Source organism: Mizuhopecten yessoensis, unplaced genomic scaffold (assembly GCF_002113885.1).
Source record: "Mizuhopecten yessoensis strain PY_sf001 unplaced genomic scaffold, ASM211388v2 scaffold1951, whole genome shotgun sequence".
NCBI lineage: Eukaryota > Metazoa > Mollusca > Bivalvia > Pectinida > Pectinidae > Mizuhopecten > Mizuhopecten yessoensis.
Window position 1 is genome coordinate 400751 of NW_018404303.1, and position 21927 is coordinate 422677.

Below are 21927 nucleotides of genomic sequence, written 5' to 3' on the forward strand. Positions count from 1 at the left end.
ATGTTCTTTTTGTTTTTGTCCTTGAACAAATTCTGTCATAATTTGGTCACTTTAATTAACACTTTGATTCAAGATCGATGTTATCGCCTCTGATTGGCAGAGCAATTTGCAGTTATAACTAGTGTTTTATTAGACCAACTTCATTCATAATTTCAATTTATTTGTGAATAATAACAAGAGTACTGCGGGCGGAACAATTTACACCCGTCGAATGCCTTATAGTGTTATATACTTTCCTACATTGAAATAAGATCTGCATCATTCTAAGAGTGGTTAGCTGACATGCTATAAATAATGTAGGAGAAAATCTCTGGACAAAAAATCAAAAAATGAAATGAACAAAGGGCAATTACTTTTGCAAAAGTCGTCGAATCGAAATTCTTTTAAGGGAGACACAACTTCATATCATGATTATAATGTATACTAGGTTTCAAAGAGATCAGTCGAAAAATGTAGGAGAAGATTGCCGGACAAACAAAAGTTTATGCCGAACAGACGGACAACCCCATACCATAATACTCCCTTCAAAATTTGACGGGTGTATAAAAAGGGTATCCTGATTGCAATGAGAACTATTATTGAACAACAGCTGTTGAAGAATAGCATAGCTCGCCTATTATTATATATGTTATTATAAGATAGCAAATATCAATAGAGTAAAACCTTGATATAACGCCCATCATTTCATTTGCCACCTTGCTTATCACCAACATATTTCAAGGTGCCTTAATTGTTTTTCTTAACAAGAATTCCTTTTTACGTTTCCCTCAATTTATTGCCAAAATCCTTTATAATGCCAACATATCTGTGAACAAATGGTGGCAATATAACCAGGTTTTGCTGTACCCCAACATGTTGTACATTTCTAAAGAAGAGATGACCAGACAACGTGACATAGACAACAGCCTATTGGTGGTGGTGATCCAACACTGGGCATAAAAGCTTGCTCAAAACTTCAATAAAGCCCAATTAAGCTGTTTTGGGCCCCTAAATTATGGTTCAGCACATTGCTTACACTCCATACAAATGCCTCAACCTTATAATAGACATCAGTGTATGGAGTTGGATGGTAAAACGTCGTCTGGAAAAATCTTTAACCTGAGTAAAGTGGGAGGACTACATTAGCCCCCCTTATTCTTATAATAGGCGAGCTAAAAATGGGATTTGATTGAGCAAATTTCATCTTGTGTGGAATGGACACGTTTTTGGGATGCATGATGGCTGCCATTGTCAGTGAAAAATTCAGGAAAAAAATCCTCCCAACTGCTCCTTATTGCAGAACCACAAGAAGCCTGTTGCCACCTAAGTGGAATTATATTGTATGTCACTGGGTTCACTTATCTATAATATGGCTCAGTCCCCTAGGAAGGGTTCATGTTTACTTCAGTTTAGAGTCAAATTCTTATCATCCAAGTATAATTTCCTGAAAAGGGCTTTGTTTATAACTTGCAGATGTATCATTTGGAAGGTTCGAGGAATTGTGTTCTGTGTTTTACTGGAGGGGTAGGAGAAGTGGGCCAGTCCCTTCTTGAGCATAAATTCTAGTCCGTACCTAATGCTGATGACAGATAAATGTTCATCAGAAACTGACAGTTTCTGAAAAGTTGGAAATATAATTGTAATTTACTAATGATGCACAATGATCAACGAAAATCACTCGCCATAGGTCATGTGAGTGACTCAGGTCACCTTGAAAAGGGCTTTTACAGATACAGCTTAAATGCAAATCTATGAAGAAACTCAATGTTTACGTAAAAAAGGGTGAATTCAGTTTTTGATCACGGAAAATCAGCTGGTTACAACAGAGAACATCAGGATTCATTGTGTTCAAAAATAATTTATTAAATCTGATTACATAAAATATAATAACTGAAACAAATTGCTTAGATATGCTCACAACATTATCAACACAAGAAAGAAAATGAACTAGAGCTTAGACAAGATACAACGATAGAGAACTGAAACAATAATTTAGAGATATGATTATTATAATACTTTAATATGATCTTAGTACGATGTGTTCTGTCATAATGTGTGGGCCCCCTATGTCAATAAAAACCTACTGCCAAACATCTTCATAGAGACCGATGCTGTGGTATTTACAGACAGGTGATCACTGTTTTTATAGACATGGTACACACAGGTAGATTTAGATATGAGGTCTTTATAGGCAGAATCAGTCTTACTAGACATTACTTCTCTTTAAAGCAAATTTATTAGTTTGGAATCTCAATTAAACTTGAAAAATCTTGTTGAAATTAATGTCAATGTATTTCCTCCATGCTGATTTTTTCCCTTGTATATGTGTATACATGTATAACAACTTTCACAAAAAATAAAATGAATGGATCGCAAAAAAACAGAAAAGAAATCTTTAAAGCACAGCTGCTGTTTTGTAGCGAGAATGCAGTTTCTGTCATTCTAACATACAGGGTTGACTTTCTACTACCAGGTACACATATTCCCAGCCTGGGACCTAGTTGATTGTTTGTAAATGTGGTATTTACCCGTATGTTGACTAACAACTGGATTCAGGTAAATTCACACTCAGGTATAAAAGAGTAATGCTAACAAAAAATGCATTCAGGTTAATAACCAACATTTATGTATGATAGGGCAAATCAAACAAAAGACTGAATTCAGGTAGGTCAACATTTAGGTATGACAGCTACTGAAACAAATTACTGAATTCAGGTAGGTCAACATTTAGGTATGACAGCTACTGAAACAAAAGACTGAATTCAGGTAGGTCAACATTTAGGTATGACAGCTACTGAAACAAATTACTGAATTCAGGTAGGTCAACATTTAGGTATGACAGCTACTGAAACAAAAGACTGAATTCAGGTAGGTCAACATTTAGGTATGACAGCTACTGAAACAAATTACTGAATTCAGGTAGGTCAACATTTAGGTATGACGGTTACTGAAACAAAAGACTGAATTCAGGTAGGTCAACATTTAGGTATGACAGCTACTGAAACAAATTACTGAATTCAGGTAGGTCAACATTTAGGTATGACGGTTACTGAAACAAAAGACTGAATTCAGGTAGGTCAACATTTAGGTATGACAGCTACTGAAACAAATTACTGAATTCAGGTAGGTCAACATTTAGGTATGACGGTTACTGAAACAAATGACTGAATTCTGGTAGGTCAACATTTAGGTATGACGGTTACTGAAACAAATGACTGAATTCAGCTCAATCAACATTCAGTTATGACTGGGTAGCTTAAACAAAAGATTGCATTCAGCTAAATCAAATATTTAGGTATTTCGAACAAAAAACTAAGTTCAGGTAAAAAGCATTCAGATATGATAAGAGTCACTCAACAAAACTTAATAATTCTTTATTTTGCAAAAGATTTCAAAAAAAAAAAAAAAGTACGGTTTGTTTAATGATATTTTAGACTAAAAAAAAAAGTGCAACATGATTTGAATGTCTAGGTGTATCACACTCATTACCTTTCAGGTTAGTGTATATATTTATCACCATTCTCACATGACAAACATCACAGTCTGTATATCAACACTCTTCCCATGCTGTCCCACACAAACAGTTTTAAATATCACACAGCCCTGAGATTACCTTCTCAAGTTCAAGGACACTGAATAATTAACCTCTAACCCCTGACTAACCTCAAAGAGGTCAGTAGAGGCCAAAGGTTAGATGCATATAAAGGTATCTAGTACCGTACTACACTTTTTAGACACTGTACAGTCTATATGATCAGCTAGCATCAATTATCTGGAGACATCCAGTTGAGTCCCTTCATCGTCACTTCGTATCCAAGGAAACATGCCTAAAAAGATGAAGATGTTGATAAAACAATAATCAAATAATTTATTAACACAAGTAAATTAAAATGATAAGTTATATCTCTTTGGAAGTGATATGTGTATTTGGAAGGAATAACACAACAACAAGGAGTCTCCTCACAGGATCAAACCGGTTAAATTCTCTAGCTACCCTCTACCACTGAGCTCGAGAAATTACCAACAGCTGAAGATTGCAAAACCTGGCACGTCCTTAGACGACAATAGCTGTTAATAGGATGTGGTAACTTTTTAAAGTCTGTATATTACACATCTTTTACACAATCCTCAAGCTGGAGATATTTACCAAGGTAGGTGAATTTGATTGACAGCCTTGCTACCACCCACATGCTGAGGACAGTTTGGTGTCTTTGACACTGTGCAAATGCACAAGTTATTTTAACATCATCATTTGCCAAACAAGACAACACTTTCTCCCTTGAAGGCCAAGAGGCTGAAATATTGGGACCCCGACTGTAAGTTTTTTTTATTATTTAATCAAAGTAAATTTTTGTCTGAAAACAATATTTTACACAGACAGACTGATGGAGTGTACATAGACAGACTGATGGAGTGTAAACAGAGACTGATGGAGTGAAAACAGAGATTGACTGAGTGTAAACAGAAAGACTAATGAAATGTAAACAGACAGACTGATGGAGTGTAAACAGACACACTGATGGAGTGTAAACAGACTGATGGAGTGTAAACAGACACTGATGGAGTGTAAACAGACTGATAGAGTGTAAACAGACAGACTGATGGAGTGTAAACAGACTAATGGAGTGTACACAGACACACTGATGGAGTGTAAATACAGACTGATGGAGTATAAAGACAGACTGATGGAGTTTTAAGACAGACTGATGGAGTGAAAACAGACAGACTGATGGAGTGTAAACAGACAGACTGATGGAGTATAAAGACAGACTGATGGAGTTTTAAGACAGACTGATGGAGTGAAAACAGACAGACTGATGGAGTGTAAACAGACAGACTGATGGAGTATAAAGACAGACTGATGGAGTTTTAAGACAGACTGATGGAGTGAAAACAGACAGACTGATGGAGTGTAAAGACAGACTGATGGAGTTTTAAGACAGACTGATGGAGTGAAAACAGACAGACTGATGGAGTGTAAATACAGACTGATGGAGTTTTAAGACAGACTGATGGAGTGAAAACAGACAGACTGATGGAGTGTAAATACAGACTGATGGAGTTTTAAGACAGACTGATGGAGTGAAAACAGACAGACTGATGGAGTGTAAATACAGACTGATGGAGTTTTAAGACAGACTGATGGAGTGAAAACAGACAGACTGATGGAGTGTAAACAGACACACTGATGGAGTATAAAGACAGACTGATGGAGTGTAAACAGACACACTGATGGAGTGTAAAGACAGACTGATGGAGTGTACACAGACAGACTGATGGAGTGAAAACAGACAGACTGATGGAGTGTAAATACAGACTGATGGAGTGTACACAGACACACTGATGGAGTGAAAACAGACGGACTGATGGAGTGTACACAGACAGACTGATGGAGTGAAAACAGACAGACTGATGGAGTGTAAATACAGACTGATGGAGTGTAAACAGACTGATGGAGTATAAACAGACTGATGGAGTGTAAACAGACTGATGGAGTGTAAACAGACACACTGATGGAGTATAAATACAGACTGATGGAGTGTAAACAGACACACTGATGGAGTGTACAGACGGACTGATGGAGTGTACAAAGACAGACTGATGGAGTGAAAACAGACAGACTGATGGAGTGTAAATACAGACTGATGGAGTGTAAACAGACTGATGGAGTATAAACAGACTGATGGAGTGTAAACAGACTGATGGAGTGTAAACAGACACACTGATGGAGTATAAAGACAGACTGATGGAGTGTAAACAGACACACTGATGGAGTGTAAAGACAGACTGATGGAGTGTACAAAGACAGACTGATGGAGTGAAAACAGACAGACTGATGGAGTGTAAATACAGACTGATGGAGTGTAAACAGACTGATGGAGTATAAACAGACTGATGGAGTATAGACAGACTGATGGAGTGTAAACAGACACACTGATGGAGTATAAAGACAGACTGATGGAGTGTAAACAGACACACTGATGGAGTGTAAAGACAGACTGATGGAGTGTACACAGACAGACTGATGGAGTGAAAACAGACAGACTGATGGAGTGTAAATACAGACTGATGGAGTGTACACAGACACACTGATGGAGTGAAAACAGACGGACTGATGGAGTGTACACAGACAGACTGATGGAGTGAAAACAGACGGACTGATGGAGTGTAAATACAGACTGATGGAGTGTAAACAGACTGATGGAGTATAAACAGACTGATGGAGTGTAAACAGACTGATGGAGTGTAAACAGACACACTGATGGAGTATAAATACAGACTGATGGAGTATAAAGACAGACTGATGGAGTGTTAACAGACTGATAGAGTGTACACAGACAGACTGATGGGAGTATAAACAGACTGATGGAGTGTAAACAGGCACACTGATGGAGTGTAAACAGACACACTGATGGAGTGTAAACAGACTGATGGAGTGTAAACAGACAGACTGATGGAGTGTAAACAGACAGACTGATGGGAGTATAAACAGACTGATGGAGTGTTAACAAACAAACTGGTACTTACAGCATTGGCTGGGAATGCTCTGAGCATGACAGGCGTGAACCCTTTGTAAAGTGACATGATACCATCCTCCTTGATCAGCTGTCGGATCACGTCACGGATACCATTGGGGTACATACCCGCAGGGGCTGTCAACAAATAAAATAACGGTGTTCAAACTACGCTTTCTTCTTCATAAGGGCAGGTTCACATAGCTTTTGAACTTTCCATTCTGAATGCAAGATTAATTAATCAATACTGATTATTTAAAATGAAAAAGGGGAAAACTACTCATCTTTAAGTTTTCAAATCATTGATGATATGCATAGTGAAACATGGTAATGCTGCCTGGTATAATGTGTTTCAATATGTGTTAATTTGTGTGTCTGTATGTATAACATAGTCTCTCTATGAATTATATACTAAAATGTTTCAATATGTGTTAATTTGTGTGTCTGTATGTATAATAAAGTACCTCTCTATGAATTATATACTAAAATGTTTCAATATGTGTTAATTTGTGTGTCTGTATGTATAACATAGTCTCTCTATGAGTTATATACTAAAATGTTTTAAGTGATGCATGTAATATATATCCACGAAGAGGCGATACTTTGTAAGTGTTGTGTCGAGTTTGCGTCAACGGAAGCCGAATGTAAATCTATCTATGTTGTAAATTTCACAACAGTCGATTTCGGCAAATGAACGAAGTAAGCAGCATATCGATATGAGTGTAGCCGCTAGTCATTGTTGAATTAAACTGTTAATAATGCTTTTTGCATTGGTATTTTTTATATTTATTTTTTTGAAATGTATGAAAATTCTTGGCTAGTAACATTTGCCTAGGACTGGTAAATTTCAGGATGTACTAGCCCAGCTGTCTACCTGGTCAAAACACTTAAATTCTACCCCTGACTTATAGTTAAGTTTTAGGATCCAGGGGAGATAACGTACCTGTCTGTAGCCTTGATTTGGGAACATCTGCTGGAAGAGCCACAGCCCAATTACAGATACCAGCTATTCCTCCGGCGAGCAGGGTACGCCCAACACTCAGGTCGTCACGACTGCAAAATCACCAAATCAAAACTCTCTCATCCTATCAAATAATCACAGGGGAATCAGCTGAATGAACTTATCTTAGCAAACAAGCTGATTTATTCTATTATAGTGCTTAACGATAAAACAGGAGGAATTATACACAAAATCTGAACAAACCATTTTGTTTCTCCTTGTCAGCATATAATCATTCATGATGTGTGACAATTTAGATGAAAGTTGCATCACCACTTTTAAAATAAAAGTTCAAAATGTAACAACAGTGTTGGTGAGTTGTAAAATTCAGCAGGGCTACACCGGGAAATTTGACCCTTGACCTCAGATTGTTTTACTATCGCTCTAACAGAGCTTGACCAGTCATCAAAAGTGTCCTGGTCTAACTGTGCTACAGTTGAATCTAAAACGGAATTGAGAGGAGGTAACTGTTTATAGGAAAAGCCACAGTGCAGCGGGACTGGGATTCTAAAGTGGATTGGAAAAGGTAAGTAAGTTTGAGCTAGTTGTGGTGCTATACACATTCAGCCATGGATTGTAACAGCACGTTTTTAAGTATGGTCAATCTTGAGGAGAACATGTATTACATTTATTGTTTAGTTGACTGAAAAATATAGGTCACTGTGACCTAGATTTAGTGACCTACATGCCTTCACCCCTAGATCAATTGAAATATGAAGTGTCATGAATCTACATGAAAAAAATTGGAAAAACAGTGACAAAGAACTTTTTGTTATGCTCAGTGGTCCAGAAAATATAAGTCAACGTCAGCTAGATTTAACCCTTTCACCACTGTAGACCATAATGGATTTATCCAGATCAATGCATGGTACAGTCTACTAAAGTTACATTGGGGTGAAAGGGTTAAGTGGGTGACACAGACACATCCTAAAATGTACAATCTGCATGGCCGGTCAAGGAAGTTCAGGCCCTGAAACTACTATTAAGGATATGTGACAGAAACAATACATTCCCTATATTTAAGAATATGTGACAGAAACAATACATTCCCTATATTTAAGGATATGTGACAGAAACAATACATTCCCTATATTTGAGGATATGTGACAGAAACAATACATTCCCTATACATAGTCAAACTTCCATGTATTGAACTTTATAGATTCAGATTTCTTGATGTATCGAACTAACGTCAAGTCCAAATTTTCCCCTCATACAACACTACTGATATTTATAGTGATATTCTATTTACGGATCAAACTTTCATAAAAGCCAAATTTCTTTCTGTTTCAAACCCAAATCAAGGTCTGATCATCAGGAAATAATAAATTGTAGTAAACCAATTAACTGTGCGAGAACATACTACAGTGTACATGAACAATATATTTTTTAATTTACATAAAATACAATATTTACAGATTCCAATTGAATTTCTTGCCTCGTGTTCTGTCACTTAGTAATACCATTTGTCTGATGCAGTATATAAAGGATCTCAATGCATCAGAAGTTAAACAATTCTTGAGTCAAAGTTTCAATGTTTCCCAAGGTTTGAACCCGGACCTACCTTCCTCCTTTAGGAGTTAGGGTATGTTGTAGCCACTCATAACTCATGAAGTACATTCCACTAGCTGGGATGTCTGAAAATACATGTAAACAATTTAAAAAATTGATTCATAGCGATATATTAAACAGTAGCAACAAAAAAATAATTGAGAGTATCACACCAAAAAGTAATGACAATATCTTAATTATGATAATTTAGAATTAATTGATTTAAGGGTTACTTTGTAGTCTTGTCCTATTGCATGTTTAATTCAAATTACAGCTGAAGTCTAACCATCCCTTGGAGACCTAATACTTCCCCTACCTCTGAGGAGTGTTGCTGCTGTGCCCTTATGAAATATTTGGTGTCTAACCATCCCTTGGAGACCTAATACTTCCCCTACCTCTGAGGAGTGTTGCTGCTGTGCCCATATGAAATATTTGGTGTCTAACCATCCCTTGGAGACCTAATACTTCCCCTACCTCTGAGGAGTGTTGCTGCTGTGCCCATATGAAATATTTGGTGTCTAACCATCCCTTGGAGACCTAATACTTCCCCTACCTCTGAGGAGTGTTGCTGCTGTGCCCATATGAAATATTTGGTGTCTAACCATCCCTTGGAGACCTAATACTTCCCCTACCTCTGAGGAGTGTTGCTGCTGTGCCCATATGAAATATTTGGTGTCTAACCATCCCTTGGAGACCTAATACTTCCCCTACCTCTGAGGAGTGTTGCTGCTGTGCCCATATGAAATATTTGGTGTCTAACCATCCCTTGGAGACCTAATACTTCCCCTACCTCTGAGGAGTGTTGCTGCTGTGCCCATATGAAATATTTGGTGTCTAACCATCCCTTGGAGACCTAATACTTCCCCTACCTCTGAGGAGTGTTGCTGCTGTGCCCATATGAAATATTTGGTGTCTAACCATCCCTTGGAGACCTAATACTTCCCCTACCTCTGAGGAGTGTTGCTGCTGTGCCCATATGAAATATTTGGTGTCTAACCATCCCTTGGAGACCTAATACTTCCCCTACCTCTGAGGAGTGTTGCTGCTGTGCCCATATGAAATATTTGGTGTCTAACCATCCCTTGGAGACCTAATACTTCCCCTACCTCTGAGGAGTGTTGCTGCTGTGCCCATATGAAATATTTGGTGTCTAACCATCCCTTGGAGACCTAATACTTCCCCTACCTCTGAGGAGTGTTGCTGCTGTGCCCATATGAAATATTTGGTGTCTAACCATCCCTTGGAGACCTAATACTTCCCCTACCTCTGAGGAGTGTTGCTGCTGTGCCCATATGAAATATTTGGTGTCTAACCATCCCTTGGAGACCTAATACTTCCCCTACCTCTGAGGAGTGTTGCTGCTGTGCCCATATGAAATATTTGGTGTCTAACCATCCCTTGGAGACCTAATACTTCCCCTACCTCTGAGGAGTGTTGCTGCTGTGCCCATATGAAATATTTGGTGTCTAACCATCCCTTGGAGACCTAATACTNTACCTCTGAGGAGTGTTGCTGCTGTGCCCTTATGAAATATTTGGTGTCTAACCATCCCTTGGAGACCTAATACTTCCCCTACCTCTGAGGAGTGCTGCTGCTGTGCCCTTATGAAATAATTGGTGTCTAACCATCCCTTGGAGACCTAATACTTCCCCTACCTCTGAGGAATGTTGCTGCTGTGCCCTTGTGAAATATTTGGTGTCTAACCATCCCTTGGAGACCTAATACTTCCCCTACCTCTGAGGAGTGTTGCGGCTGTGCCCTTCTGAAATATTTGGTTTCTAACCATCCCTTGGAGACCTAATTCTTCCCCTACCTCTGAGGAATGTTGCCGCTGTGCCCTTGTGAAATATTTGGTGTCTACCCATCCCTTGGAGACCTAATACTTCACTTACCTCTGTGGAGTGTTGATGCTGTGCCCTTATGAAATATTTGGGGTCTAACCATCCCTTGGGGACCTAATACTTCCCCTACCTCTGAGGAGTGTTGCTGCTGTGCCCTTCTGAAATATTTGGTGTCTAACCATCCCTTGGAGACCTAATACTTCACTTACCTCTGTGGAGTGTTGCTGCTGTGCCCTTATGAAATATTTGGTGTCTAACCATCCCTTGGAGACCTAATACTTCCCCTACCTCTGAGGAGTGTTGCTGCTGTGCATATATGAAATATTTGGTGTCTAACCATCCCTTAGAGACCTTATACTTCACTTACCTCTGAGGAGTGTTGCTGCTGTGCCCTTATGAAATATTTGGTGTCTAACCATCCCTTGGAGACCTTATACTTCACTTACCTCTGAGGAGTGTTGCTGCTGTGCCCTTATATAACATATTTGGTGTCTAACCATCCCTTGGAGTCCAAATACTTCCCCTACTTCGAAAGAGTGTTGCTGCTGTGCCCTTCATATATAAAATATTAGGTGTCTAACCATCCCTTGGAGTCCTAATACTTCCCCTACTCCGGAGGAGTGTTGCTGCTGTGCCCTTCATACATAAAATATTAGGTGTCTAACTATCCCTTGGAGCCCTAATACTTCCCCTACCTCGAAGGAGTGTTGCTGCTGTGCCCTTGTAGATACTGCGAATACCACCCTCACGGTATAGCTGCTTAGCACAGTCCAAGGGACCAGCATATTTCTTCATCTTTGAATCAGCTTGGACCTGGAAAAATACAAGTAAGGTAAGTAAACTCTAAAATGTGGACCATTATGAAAATAAAATCTATCCTGAAGTACGTATTGTACAACGGTCATTGTACTAACATACCTGGAGAAGACACTTGACTCTCTCCGCTGAGGTCATTGTAAAAACATACTTGGAGAAGACAATTGACCCTCACTACTGGGGACATTGCACTAACATACCTGTAGAAGACACTTGACCCTCTCTCATGCGGTCATTGCAAAAACATACCTGTATAATACAATTGACCCTCACTACTGGGGACATTGCACTAACATATCTGTAGAAGACACTTGACCCTCTCTCCTGGGGTCATTGTACTAACAAACCTGGGGATGACACTTGACCCTCACTCCTGGGGTCATTGTAAAAACATACCTGGAGAAGACAATTGACCCTCACTCCTGGGGACATTGCACTAATATACCTGGAGAAGACAATTGATTCTCCCTCCTGGGGACATTGCACTCATATACCTGGAGAAGACAATTGACCCTCACTCCTGGGGACATTGCACTAATATACCTGGAGAAGACAATTGATTCTCCCTCCTGGGGTCATTGTAAAAACATACCAGGAGAAGACAATTGACCCTCACTACTGGGGACATTGCACTAACATCCCTGGAGAAGACAATTGACCCTCACTCCTGGGGACATTGCACTAATATACCTGGAGAAGACAATTGATACTCCCTCCTGGGGTCATTGTAAAAACATACTTGGAGAAGACACTTGACTCTCTCTCCTGGGGTCATTGTACTAACATCCCTGGAGAAGACAATTGACCCTCACTCCTGGGGACATTGCACTAACAGACCTGGAGAAGACACTTGACCCTCTGTCCTGGGGTCATTGTAAAAACATACTTGGAGAAGACACTTGACCCTCTCTCCTGGGGTCATTGTACTAACACTAACAGACCTGGCAATTGACCCTCACTACTGGGGACATTGTACTAATGGGGACATTGCACTAACATACCTGGAGAAGACACTTGACCCTCTCTCCTGGGGTCATTGTACTAACATCCCTGGAGAAGACAATTGACCCTCTGTCCTGGGGTCATTGTAAAAACATACCAGGAGAAGACAATTGACCCTCACTCCTGGGGACATTGCACTAACATACCTGGAGAAGACAATTGACCCTCTGTCCTGGGTCATTGTACTAACATACCTGGAGAAGACAATTGACCCTCACTACTGGGGACATTGCACTAACATACCTGCATAATACAATTGACCCTCACTACTGGGGACATTGTAAAAACATACCTGGAGAAGACACTCTGGAGAAGACACTTGACCCTCTCTCCTGGGGTCATTGTAAAAACATACCTGGAGAAGACATTTGACTCTCCCGCCTGGTGTCATTGTACAAACATACCTGGAGAAGACACTTGACTCTCCCTCCTGGGGTCATTGTAAAAACATACCTGGAGAAGACATTTGACTCTCCCTCCTGGGGTCATTGTACAAACATACCTTGAGAAGACACTTGACCCTCTGTCCTGGGGTCATTGTACAAACATACCTGGAGAAGACAATTGACCCTCTGTCCTGGGTCATTGTGCTAACATACCTGGAGAAGACAATTGACCCTCTGTCCTGGGTCATTGTGCTAACATACCTGGAGAAGACAATTGACCCTCTGTCCTGGGTCATTGTGCTAACATACCTGGAGAAGACAATTGACCCTCTGTCCTGGGGCCATTGTAATAACATACCAGGAGAAGACAATTGACCCTCACTACTGGGGACATTGTAAAAACATACCTGGAGAAGACACGTGACTCTCCCTCCTGGGGTCATTGTACAAACATACCTTGAGAAGACACTTGACCCTCTGTCCTGGGGTCATTGTACAAACATACCTGGAGAAGACACTTGACCCTCTCTCCTGGGGACATTGTAAAAACATACTTGGAGAAGACAATTGACCCTAACTACTGGGGACATTGTACTAACATACCTGGAGAAGACAATTGACCCTCTGTCCTGGGTCAATGTACTAACATACCTGGAGAAGACAATTGACCCTGACTACTGGGGACATTGCACTAACATACCTTGAGAAGACACTTGACCCCCTCTACTGGGGACATTGTACTAACATGCCTGGAGAAGACACTTGACCCTCCCTCCTGGGGTCATTGTAAAAACATACCTGGAGAAGACATTTGACTCTCCCTCCTGGGGTCATTGTACAAACATACCTGGAGAAGACAATTGACCCTCTGTCCTGGGTCATTGTGCTAACATACCTGGAGAAGACAATTGACCCTCTGTCCTGGGTCATTGTGCTAACATACCTGGAGAAGACAATTGACCCGCACTACTGGGGACATTGCACTAACATACCTGGAGAAGACACTTGACCCCCTCTACTGGGGACATTGTACTAACATACCTGGAGAAGACACTTGACCCTCCCTCCTGGGGACATTGCACTAACATACCTGTATAATACAATTGACCCTCACTACTGGGGACATTGCACTAACATACATGGAGAAGACAATTGACCCTCAGTACTGGGGACATTGTACTAACATACATGGAGAAGACAATTGACCCTCACTACTGGGGACATTGCACTAACATACCTGGAGAAGACAATTGACCCTCACTACTGGGGTCATTGTACAAACATACCTGGAGAAGACAATTGACCCTCACTACTGGGGACATTGCACTAACATACCTGGAGAAGACAATTGACACTCACTCCTGGGGACATTGTACTAACATACCTGGAAAAGACACTTGAATCTCTCTCATGTGGTCATTGTAAAAACATACCTGGAGAAGACAATTGACCTCTCTCATGTGGTCATTGTAAAAACAAACCTGGAGAAGACACTTGACACTCACTCCAGGGGACATTGTAAAATCATACCTGGAGAAGACACTTGAATCTCTCTCCTGGGGTCATTGTAAAAACATACCTGGAAAAGACACCTGAATCTCTCTCCTGGGGTCATTGTAAAAACATACCTGGAGAAGACATTTGACCCTCACCCCTGGGGTCATTGTATTAACATACCTGACGAAGACACTTGACACTCTCTCCTGGGGTCATTGTACTAACATACTTGGAGAAGACACTTGACCCTCTCTACTGGGGACATTGCACTAACATACCTGGAGAAGACACTTGACCCTCTCTCCTGGGGTCATTGTACAAACATACCTGGAGAAGACACTTGAAACTCTCTCCTGGGGTCATTGTAAAAACATACCTTGAGAAGACACTTGATTCTCTCTCCTGGGGTCATTGTACTAACATACTTGGAGAAGCCACTTGACCCTCTCTACTGGGTACATTGTAAAAACATACTTGGAGAAGACAATTGACCCTCACTACTGGGGTCATTGCACTAACATACCTGTAGAAGACAATTGACCCTCTCTTATGCGGTCATTGTAAAAACATACCTGGAGAAGACACTTGACCCTCAATCCTGGGGACATTGTACTAACATACCTGGAGAAGACACTTGACCCTCTCTCCTGGGGTCATTGTACTAACATACCTGGAGAAGACATTTGACCCTCTCTCCTGGGGTCATTGTAAAAACATACCTTGAGAAGACACTTGATTCTCTCTCCTGGGGTCATTGTACAAACATACCTGGAGAAGACACTTGACTCTCCCTCCTGGGGTCATTGTAAAAACATACCTGGAGAAGACACGTGACTCTCCCTCCTGGGGTCATTGTACAAACATACCTTGAGAAGACACTTGACCCTCTCTCCTGGGGTCATTGTAAAAACATACCTGGAGAAGACACTTGACTCTCCCTCCTGGTGTCATTGTAAAAACATACCTGGAGAAGACACTTGACCCTCTTTCCTGGGGTCATTGTACAAACATACCTGGAGAAGACACTTGACCCTCCCTCCTGGGGTCATTGTAAAAACATACCTGGAGAAGACACGTGCCTCTCCCTCCTGGGGTCATTGTACAAACATACCTTGAGACGACACTTGACCCTCTCTCCTGGGGTCATTGTAAAAACATTCCTGGAGAAGACAATTGACCCTCACTCCTGGGGACATTGTACAAACATACCTGGAGAAGACACTTGACTCTTCCTCCTGGGGTCATTGTAAAAACATACCTGGAGAAGACATTTGACCCTCCCTCCTGGGGTCATTGTACTAACATCCCTGGAGAAGACACTTGACCCTCTCTCCTGGGGTCATTGTAAAAACATACCTGGAGAAGACAATTGACCCTCACTCCTGGGGTCATTGTACAAACATACCTGGAGAAGACATTTGACTCTCCCTCCTGGGGTCATTGTACAAACATACCTTGAGAAGACACTTGACCCTCTCTCCTGGGGTCATTGTAAAAACATACCTGGAGAAGACACTTGACCATCTCTCCTGGGGTCATTTTACAAGCATACCTGGAGAAGACACTTGACCCTCTCCTGGGGTCATTGTAAAAACATACCTGAAGAAGACACTTGACCCTCTCTCCTGGGGTCATTGTAAAAACATACCTGGAGAAGACACTTGACCCTCTATCCTGGGGTCATTGTACAAACATACCTGGAGAACACAATTGACCCTCTCTCCTGGGGTCATTGTACAAACATTCCTGGAGAAGACACTTGACTCTCCCTCCTGGGGGCATTGTACAAACATACCTGGAGAAGACATTTGACTCTCCCTCCTGGGGTCATTGTACAAACATACCTGGAGAAGACAATTGACCCTCTCTCCTGGGGTCATTGTAAAAACATACCTGGAGAAGACACTTGACCATCTCTCCTGGGGTCATTTTACAAGCATACCTGGAGAAGACACTTGACCCTCTCCTGTGGTCATTGTACAAACATACCTGAAGAAGACACTTGACCCTCTCTCCTGGGGTCATTGTACAAACATACCTGGAGAAGACAATTGACCCTCTCTCCTGGGGTCATTGTACAAACATGCCTGGAGAAGACACTTGACCCTCTCTCCCGGGGTCATTGTACAAACATACCTGGAGAAGACACTTGACTCTCTCCTGGGGTCATTGTACAACCACACCTTGAGAAGACACTTGACCCTCTCCCCAGGGGTCATTGTACAAGCATACCAAGAGAAGACACTTGACCCTTTTCCTGAGGTCATGGAACAAGCATACATGGAGAAGACACTTGACCATCTCTCCTTGGGTCATTGTACAAACATACCTGGAGAAGACACTTGACTCTCTCCTTGGGTCATTGTACAACCACACCTTGAGAAGACACTTGACCCTCTCTCCTGGGGTCATTGTACAAACATACCTGGAGAAGACACTTGACCCTCTCTCCCGGGGTCATTGTACAAACATACCTGGAGAAGACACTTGACCCTCTCTCCCGGGGTCATTGTACAAACATACCTGGAGAAGACACTTGATCCTCTCTCCCGGGGTCATGATCCCTGTGGTAAATACTCCAGCTAACCCTCCAGCCATGAAGATTTGACCATATCTAAATAAAACATATATGAGTCAATGATGTGTCTATTTGGTGATTGGCGAAATCTGAATCTACTATCTACTACACTTGCTGTTTAACATCAGTGATGTTAAACAGTATGTGTAGTAGATAGTAGAGAAGGGATAAAGAAATATCCTTGAAGTTGACCCTTTATGCAGAAAGAATTATTTCATATGTGATGTTCTATGGCTTTACATCAAAAATGAGTTTGTAATTATACAACTTATGAATGGTATAACAGAGTTGTCAATGTCAAAATCTTACGTCAGAGAGTCACCAGGTTTTTTCTGCTGTAGCCGTTTACCCAACCCAAATCCGAAGAAACAGATGGCAAACATCGGAGCCACCCCTGCCAAAGGGGTGCCCATTCCTTTGTACAGACCCAAGAATCCCTGAAAAAAGGCATAACATAAACCTTAATATACAGTCAAATGCCATAAGTTTTTCACATTATGTCATTTTCCCAATGGATTTTTTGTTGATTTACTTTTTTCAATAAATTTTCATGACTTTGTTTTACATCCAATGTTTATAAAACTTGACATCCTGTGAGAGAAAGAAATAATCAAATAAGTATGTACCTAAATAAACTTTTCTTTGATTGCAGCCTTGAACCAGAGGATGGACTGAAAACATGTATACTGTCCACTGGCGTAAAAGACAAACTAAATATAAACACACAGTTTAATTACATTACCTCTTTCCTCATTGTCTGTAAAGCGCAATCCATTGTTCCTTTATACAGTGGACTCTCTCCTGGTGCTGGTTTGGGCATAGTCTGTAACCGCACCTGGGGATCAATAAAGGAAGAAAGGTATTCTTTGAATTTTTTCTTTCTTTTTTTTTGGGCTGGCATTTCTATATTTGCAGTCATATTTCATGGAAAGACAAAGTATTCTGCAATCTTCGTGATGCCATAGAATTACCTTTATTGTCACTTATTGATTTGGATACAGTTTTAACTTTCAGAGGCAGGCATGTCTAGGATAGCTTCTTATTGGCACCTACAGCTCAAGTTTTCTCTGGCTCTGATTGTCACAAGACTTCAGACATTTGGACAGATAGCAATATAAGATGCCTGGTGCAGGACATCTATCTGTCAAAATGTGTAAGTCTGGAGTTAGGGCTAGAGAAGTGCAGGACATCTATCTGTCAAAATGTGTAAGTCTGGAGTCAGGGCCAGAGAAGTGGAGGACATTTATCTGTCAAAATGTGTAAGTCTGGAGTCAGGGCCAGAGAAAGCTCAGACTAAGCACCTAAAGAACACACCCCCTAGCCCTCCTGATGACAAATTAAAAGTGTGGCATTTATGGGTAATACTTGAGTTTCCTGAAAACAATTTCCTTCAAATTTCATTCAATTCACATATAATCTACATACAAGTGTATCATATAAGGGCTTTTCCATAGACATATGATGAAAACACACCACTTTTAATGTGTAAAAGATGTGGATTAATTGGGTTGCCTTACAAGCATCAGCTGTGGGGAATTTCCCTTTAGCTCAACGGTAGAGCATCGGGCTGGAGAGCCAGGGGTCGCGGGTTCGAGCCCCGGCCTCAGCACTATCTTTATCGCTTTTCCTCGTCCTATTACAAATTGGTGCTGTTAACCCTCCCCCTTCAAGATAGGAGAACACTTGTCGGGGAGACAAATAACCTGGGTTGGTGTTTGAAAAAGGGAGGAATAGTGTAAAAGTTGTGGATTAATTGGGTTGCCTTACAAGCATCAGCTGTGGGGAATTTCCCTTTAGCTCAACGGCAGAGCATCGGGCTGGAGAGCCAGGGGTCGCGGGTTCGAGCCCCGGCCTCAGCACTATCTTTATCACTTTTCCTCGTCCTATTACAAACTAGTGTAAAAGATGTGGATTAATTGGGTTGCCTTACAAGCGTCAGCTGTAGGGAATTTCCCTTTAGCTCAGCAGTAGAGCAACGGGCTGGAGAGCCAAGGGTTGCGGGTTCGAGCCCCGGCCTCAGCACTATCTTTATCACTTTTCCTCATCCTATTACAAATTGGTGCCGTTGACCCTCCCCGTTCAAGGTAGGAGAACACTTGTCGGGGAGTCAAATAACCTGGGTTGGTGTTTGAAAAAGGGAGGCATAGTGTAAAAGATGTGGATTAATTGGGTTGCCTTACAAGCGTCAGCTGTAGGGAATTTCCCTTTAGCTCAGCAGTAGAGCAGCGGGCTGGAGAGCCAAGGGTTGCGGGTTCGAGCCCCGGCCTCAGCACTATCTTTATTCCTTTTCCTCGTCCTATTACAAATGGGTATATTTTATGAATATCCATCTATTCAAGAATTTCTTGGGAGTTGGGGAAAAATCTGCATATTTTTTCAAAATATTGTTTCACAATTGTCAAACTCAATCTTTGTAGAGCTACTGCATTACTTATGTATCTCATTTATGTGATCAACATGCGTCTTATTTTTTTAGAAGACTTTGATTTGACGGTGTTTGTTGTAGCTTGACGGCGCTTTTAAATTTTACATGCAAGTGTCGACTGCAACTCGGGGTCAAAGTCCATCACAAATTTAGTTTGTCATTTATCATATTTATCACGAAGCATGACTATTTGTTGAAACCGTGCTCTTACAATTACATGACGCCGTATCAAAGAAATAAACTTTGCGATAAAAGAAAGGTAAGTCAATGGCTTGGACTGACTCTTTTATAGCATTTATGATAGAGACCGTTGTATTGAAATGTCACGGACCAGAGGCCATCACCCGACAGTCTTGGGACACTAGGTGTTTTCTGCAGCAGATACTTATCCCGTTACCTTTATAGTGTCGAGGGGTTGGCCTACAAAAACGCAGCATACTCCTCCAGCACCTCCGGCGATGAAATCTTTCAAAGGATTTTTCTGCCCCATGGTTTGACTTTTCTGACAATCAGAGCCAGCAAGATGAAAAATTAACCGGAACTTGTCTAGAGTTACTGTCCCTTGCATAGCACACTCGGTAAACCTCGGGTAACTCCGCTACGCTCTTCCTGGGGCTGCATTCATGAAATCGTTCTCATACTCAAGCATGAATGTTGTGCCTAAGTCAAATTTCCTGTTCCAATTTTAAATTAGTAAAAACAAAAAATATTTTGTGTCAATGATTTGGGGGAAAATTGAGACTTAAAGCCGAATAATAGTTATCGCACGGAAACAGATTTTCTATTAATATTAACGGTGACCTAGACCTTTGACATTCGAACATGAAAAGCAATCTCTGGCAAGCACTTTTAGTAAGGAAGCCCTAAATGAAGGTTGAGTCCAATCAACCCAGAGGAACTCAAGTTATCGCACGGAAACATATTTTCTTTTTATAGTAACGGTGACCTTGACCTTTGACCTTCGGACCTGAAAAGCAATCTCTGGCAAGCACTTTTAGTAAGGAAGCCCTGCATAAAGGTTGAGTTCAATCAACCCAAGGGAACTCTAGTTATCGCTCGGGGGGGAAAGCTATTTGTAGTCAACTGGACCTTGACCTTCGGACCTGAAAAGCAATCCCAAAGAAAGCACTTTTAGTAAGGAAGCACTGTATGAAGTTTGAGTTCAATCAACCCAAGGAAGTTATCGCACGGCAACCTTGTTTCGGACGACGCCACCGACCACTACGACGACGACAAAGTAATACCTATATATGACGCTTCGCGTTGCAGGCGACACAACTATTTTTCCTCTTCATAATTATACTCTTGTGAGGCACGGAATTAGATTATATAAGTTCGTGGTTGGGGGTATATTTTCAAAGAATTTCCTCTGTTCCCGGATCGATTTCACACATCTTTCCATATTATTTAAAAACAGTAACATTCGATGGATTTTATGAAGTTCAACCATATCAGTCTCCTCGCTGTCTCTAATACAAAAGCGTTGATAGATTCAGGCATTCAAGTCTATTCGAGTAAGGGAGGTTGAACTCCTTCGATTCTTTTCAATATGCTTTTGTTTTATACAGAAACCAAATAGGGCTCGCGAAATCAAAATGAGTTCTCACTAATGATTTGTTTTGTAGCAAGAGAAAGGTTCCTCTGTCCAAGTTTCGGAATTATCTCCTTGTTATTACCATCATTGAATTTGCTCTTTTAATTTTTTCAAAAATATGTTTTTCGAATTCAAGATTACTATCAATTACTAAACTAACCTTTGTCTTTTTCCGCTTGCGGTTTTTGTGGAGCTGTATCAGCGAGATGGTATGTAAAGTCGTTTGAACACATTTCCCTGGATGTGGTTCGAACACATTTCCCTGGATGTGGTTTCAACAACCATGTTTCGTACCAACTTTCCATTCTATAGAGATCTTCCTGAAGAAGGGTTTGATCAGCTTCTTTGGTGATAACTTTGATTATTTTTGTGTCATCTGCGAACAAGTACGCCTCCGAATCTAGACTATCAGCTAGGTCATTAATGTAGATGACAAACAATATGGCACATGTTACAGACTCTTGTGGAACTCCTGATGTTATCGTTATGTTTCCATATTTCCGTTTCGAGTAGTATTTGTTCTTGCCTTAACTTAAGTCTCTCCACGTTTTTTTCTCCAACCAATCTGTCTTTCGCTGCTGTTTTTGCGGTGTTCCAGCTACTCCATCCTATATGGTTGTGCTCTTTTTCAACCTTTCTTCGCCAGGTTGTTTTTGGTCTCCCTCTTGATCTTTTCCCCTCTGGTGCCCATCCCAAAGCTGTTGTACAGTCATTTGTTCCTTCTCGCCTCAAGATGTAACCAA

General features: G+C 41.0%; 1 protein-coding gene across 1 annotated transcript; it reads right to left on the reverse strand.

The window, feature by feature from the left end:
- Nucleotides 1-1821: 1821 nt before the first annotated feature.
- LOC110443214 (mitochondrial carnitine/acylcarnitine carrier protein-like) lies at nt 1822-20143 on the reverse strand. The gene is made up of 9 exons (XM_021487274.1): nt 19988-20143; nt 17908-18000; nt 17475-17602; nt 17111-17201; nt 11582-11699; nt 9059-9131; nt 7438-7547; nt 6508-6632; nt 1822-3806 (listed from the first exon to the last, which is right to left on the reverse strand). Exons 1-9 carry the CDS (start codon nt 20078-20080, stop codon nt 3744-3746), a joined length of 894 nt encoding a protein of 297 aa, XP_021342949.1. The 5' UTR covers nt 20081-20143; the 3' UTR covers nt 1822-3743.
- Between the last annotated feature and the right edge of the window lie 1784 nt (nt 20144-21927).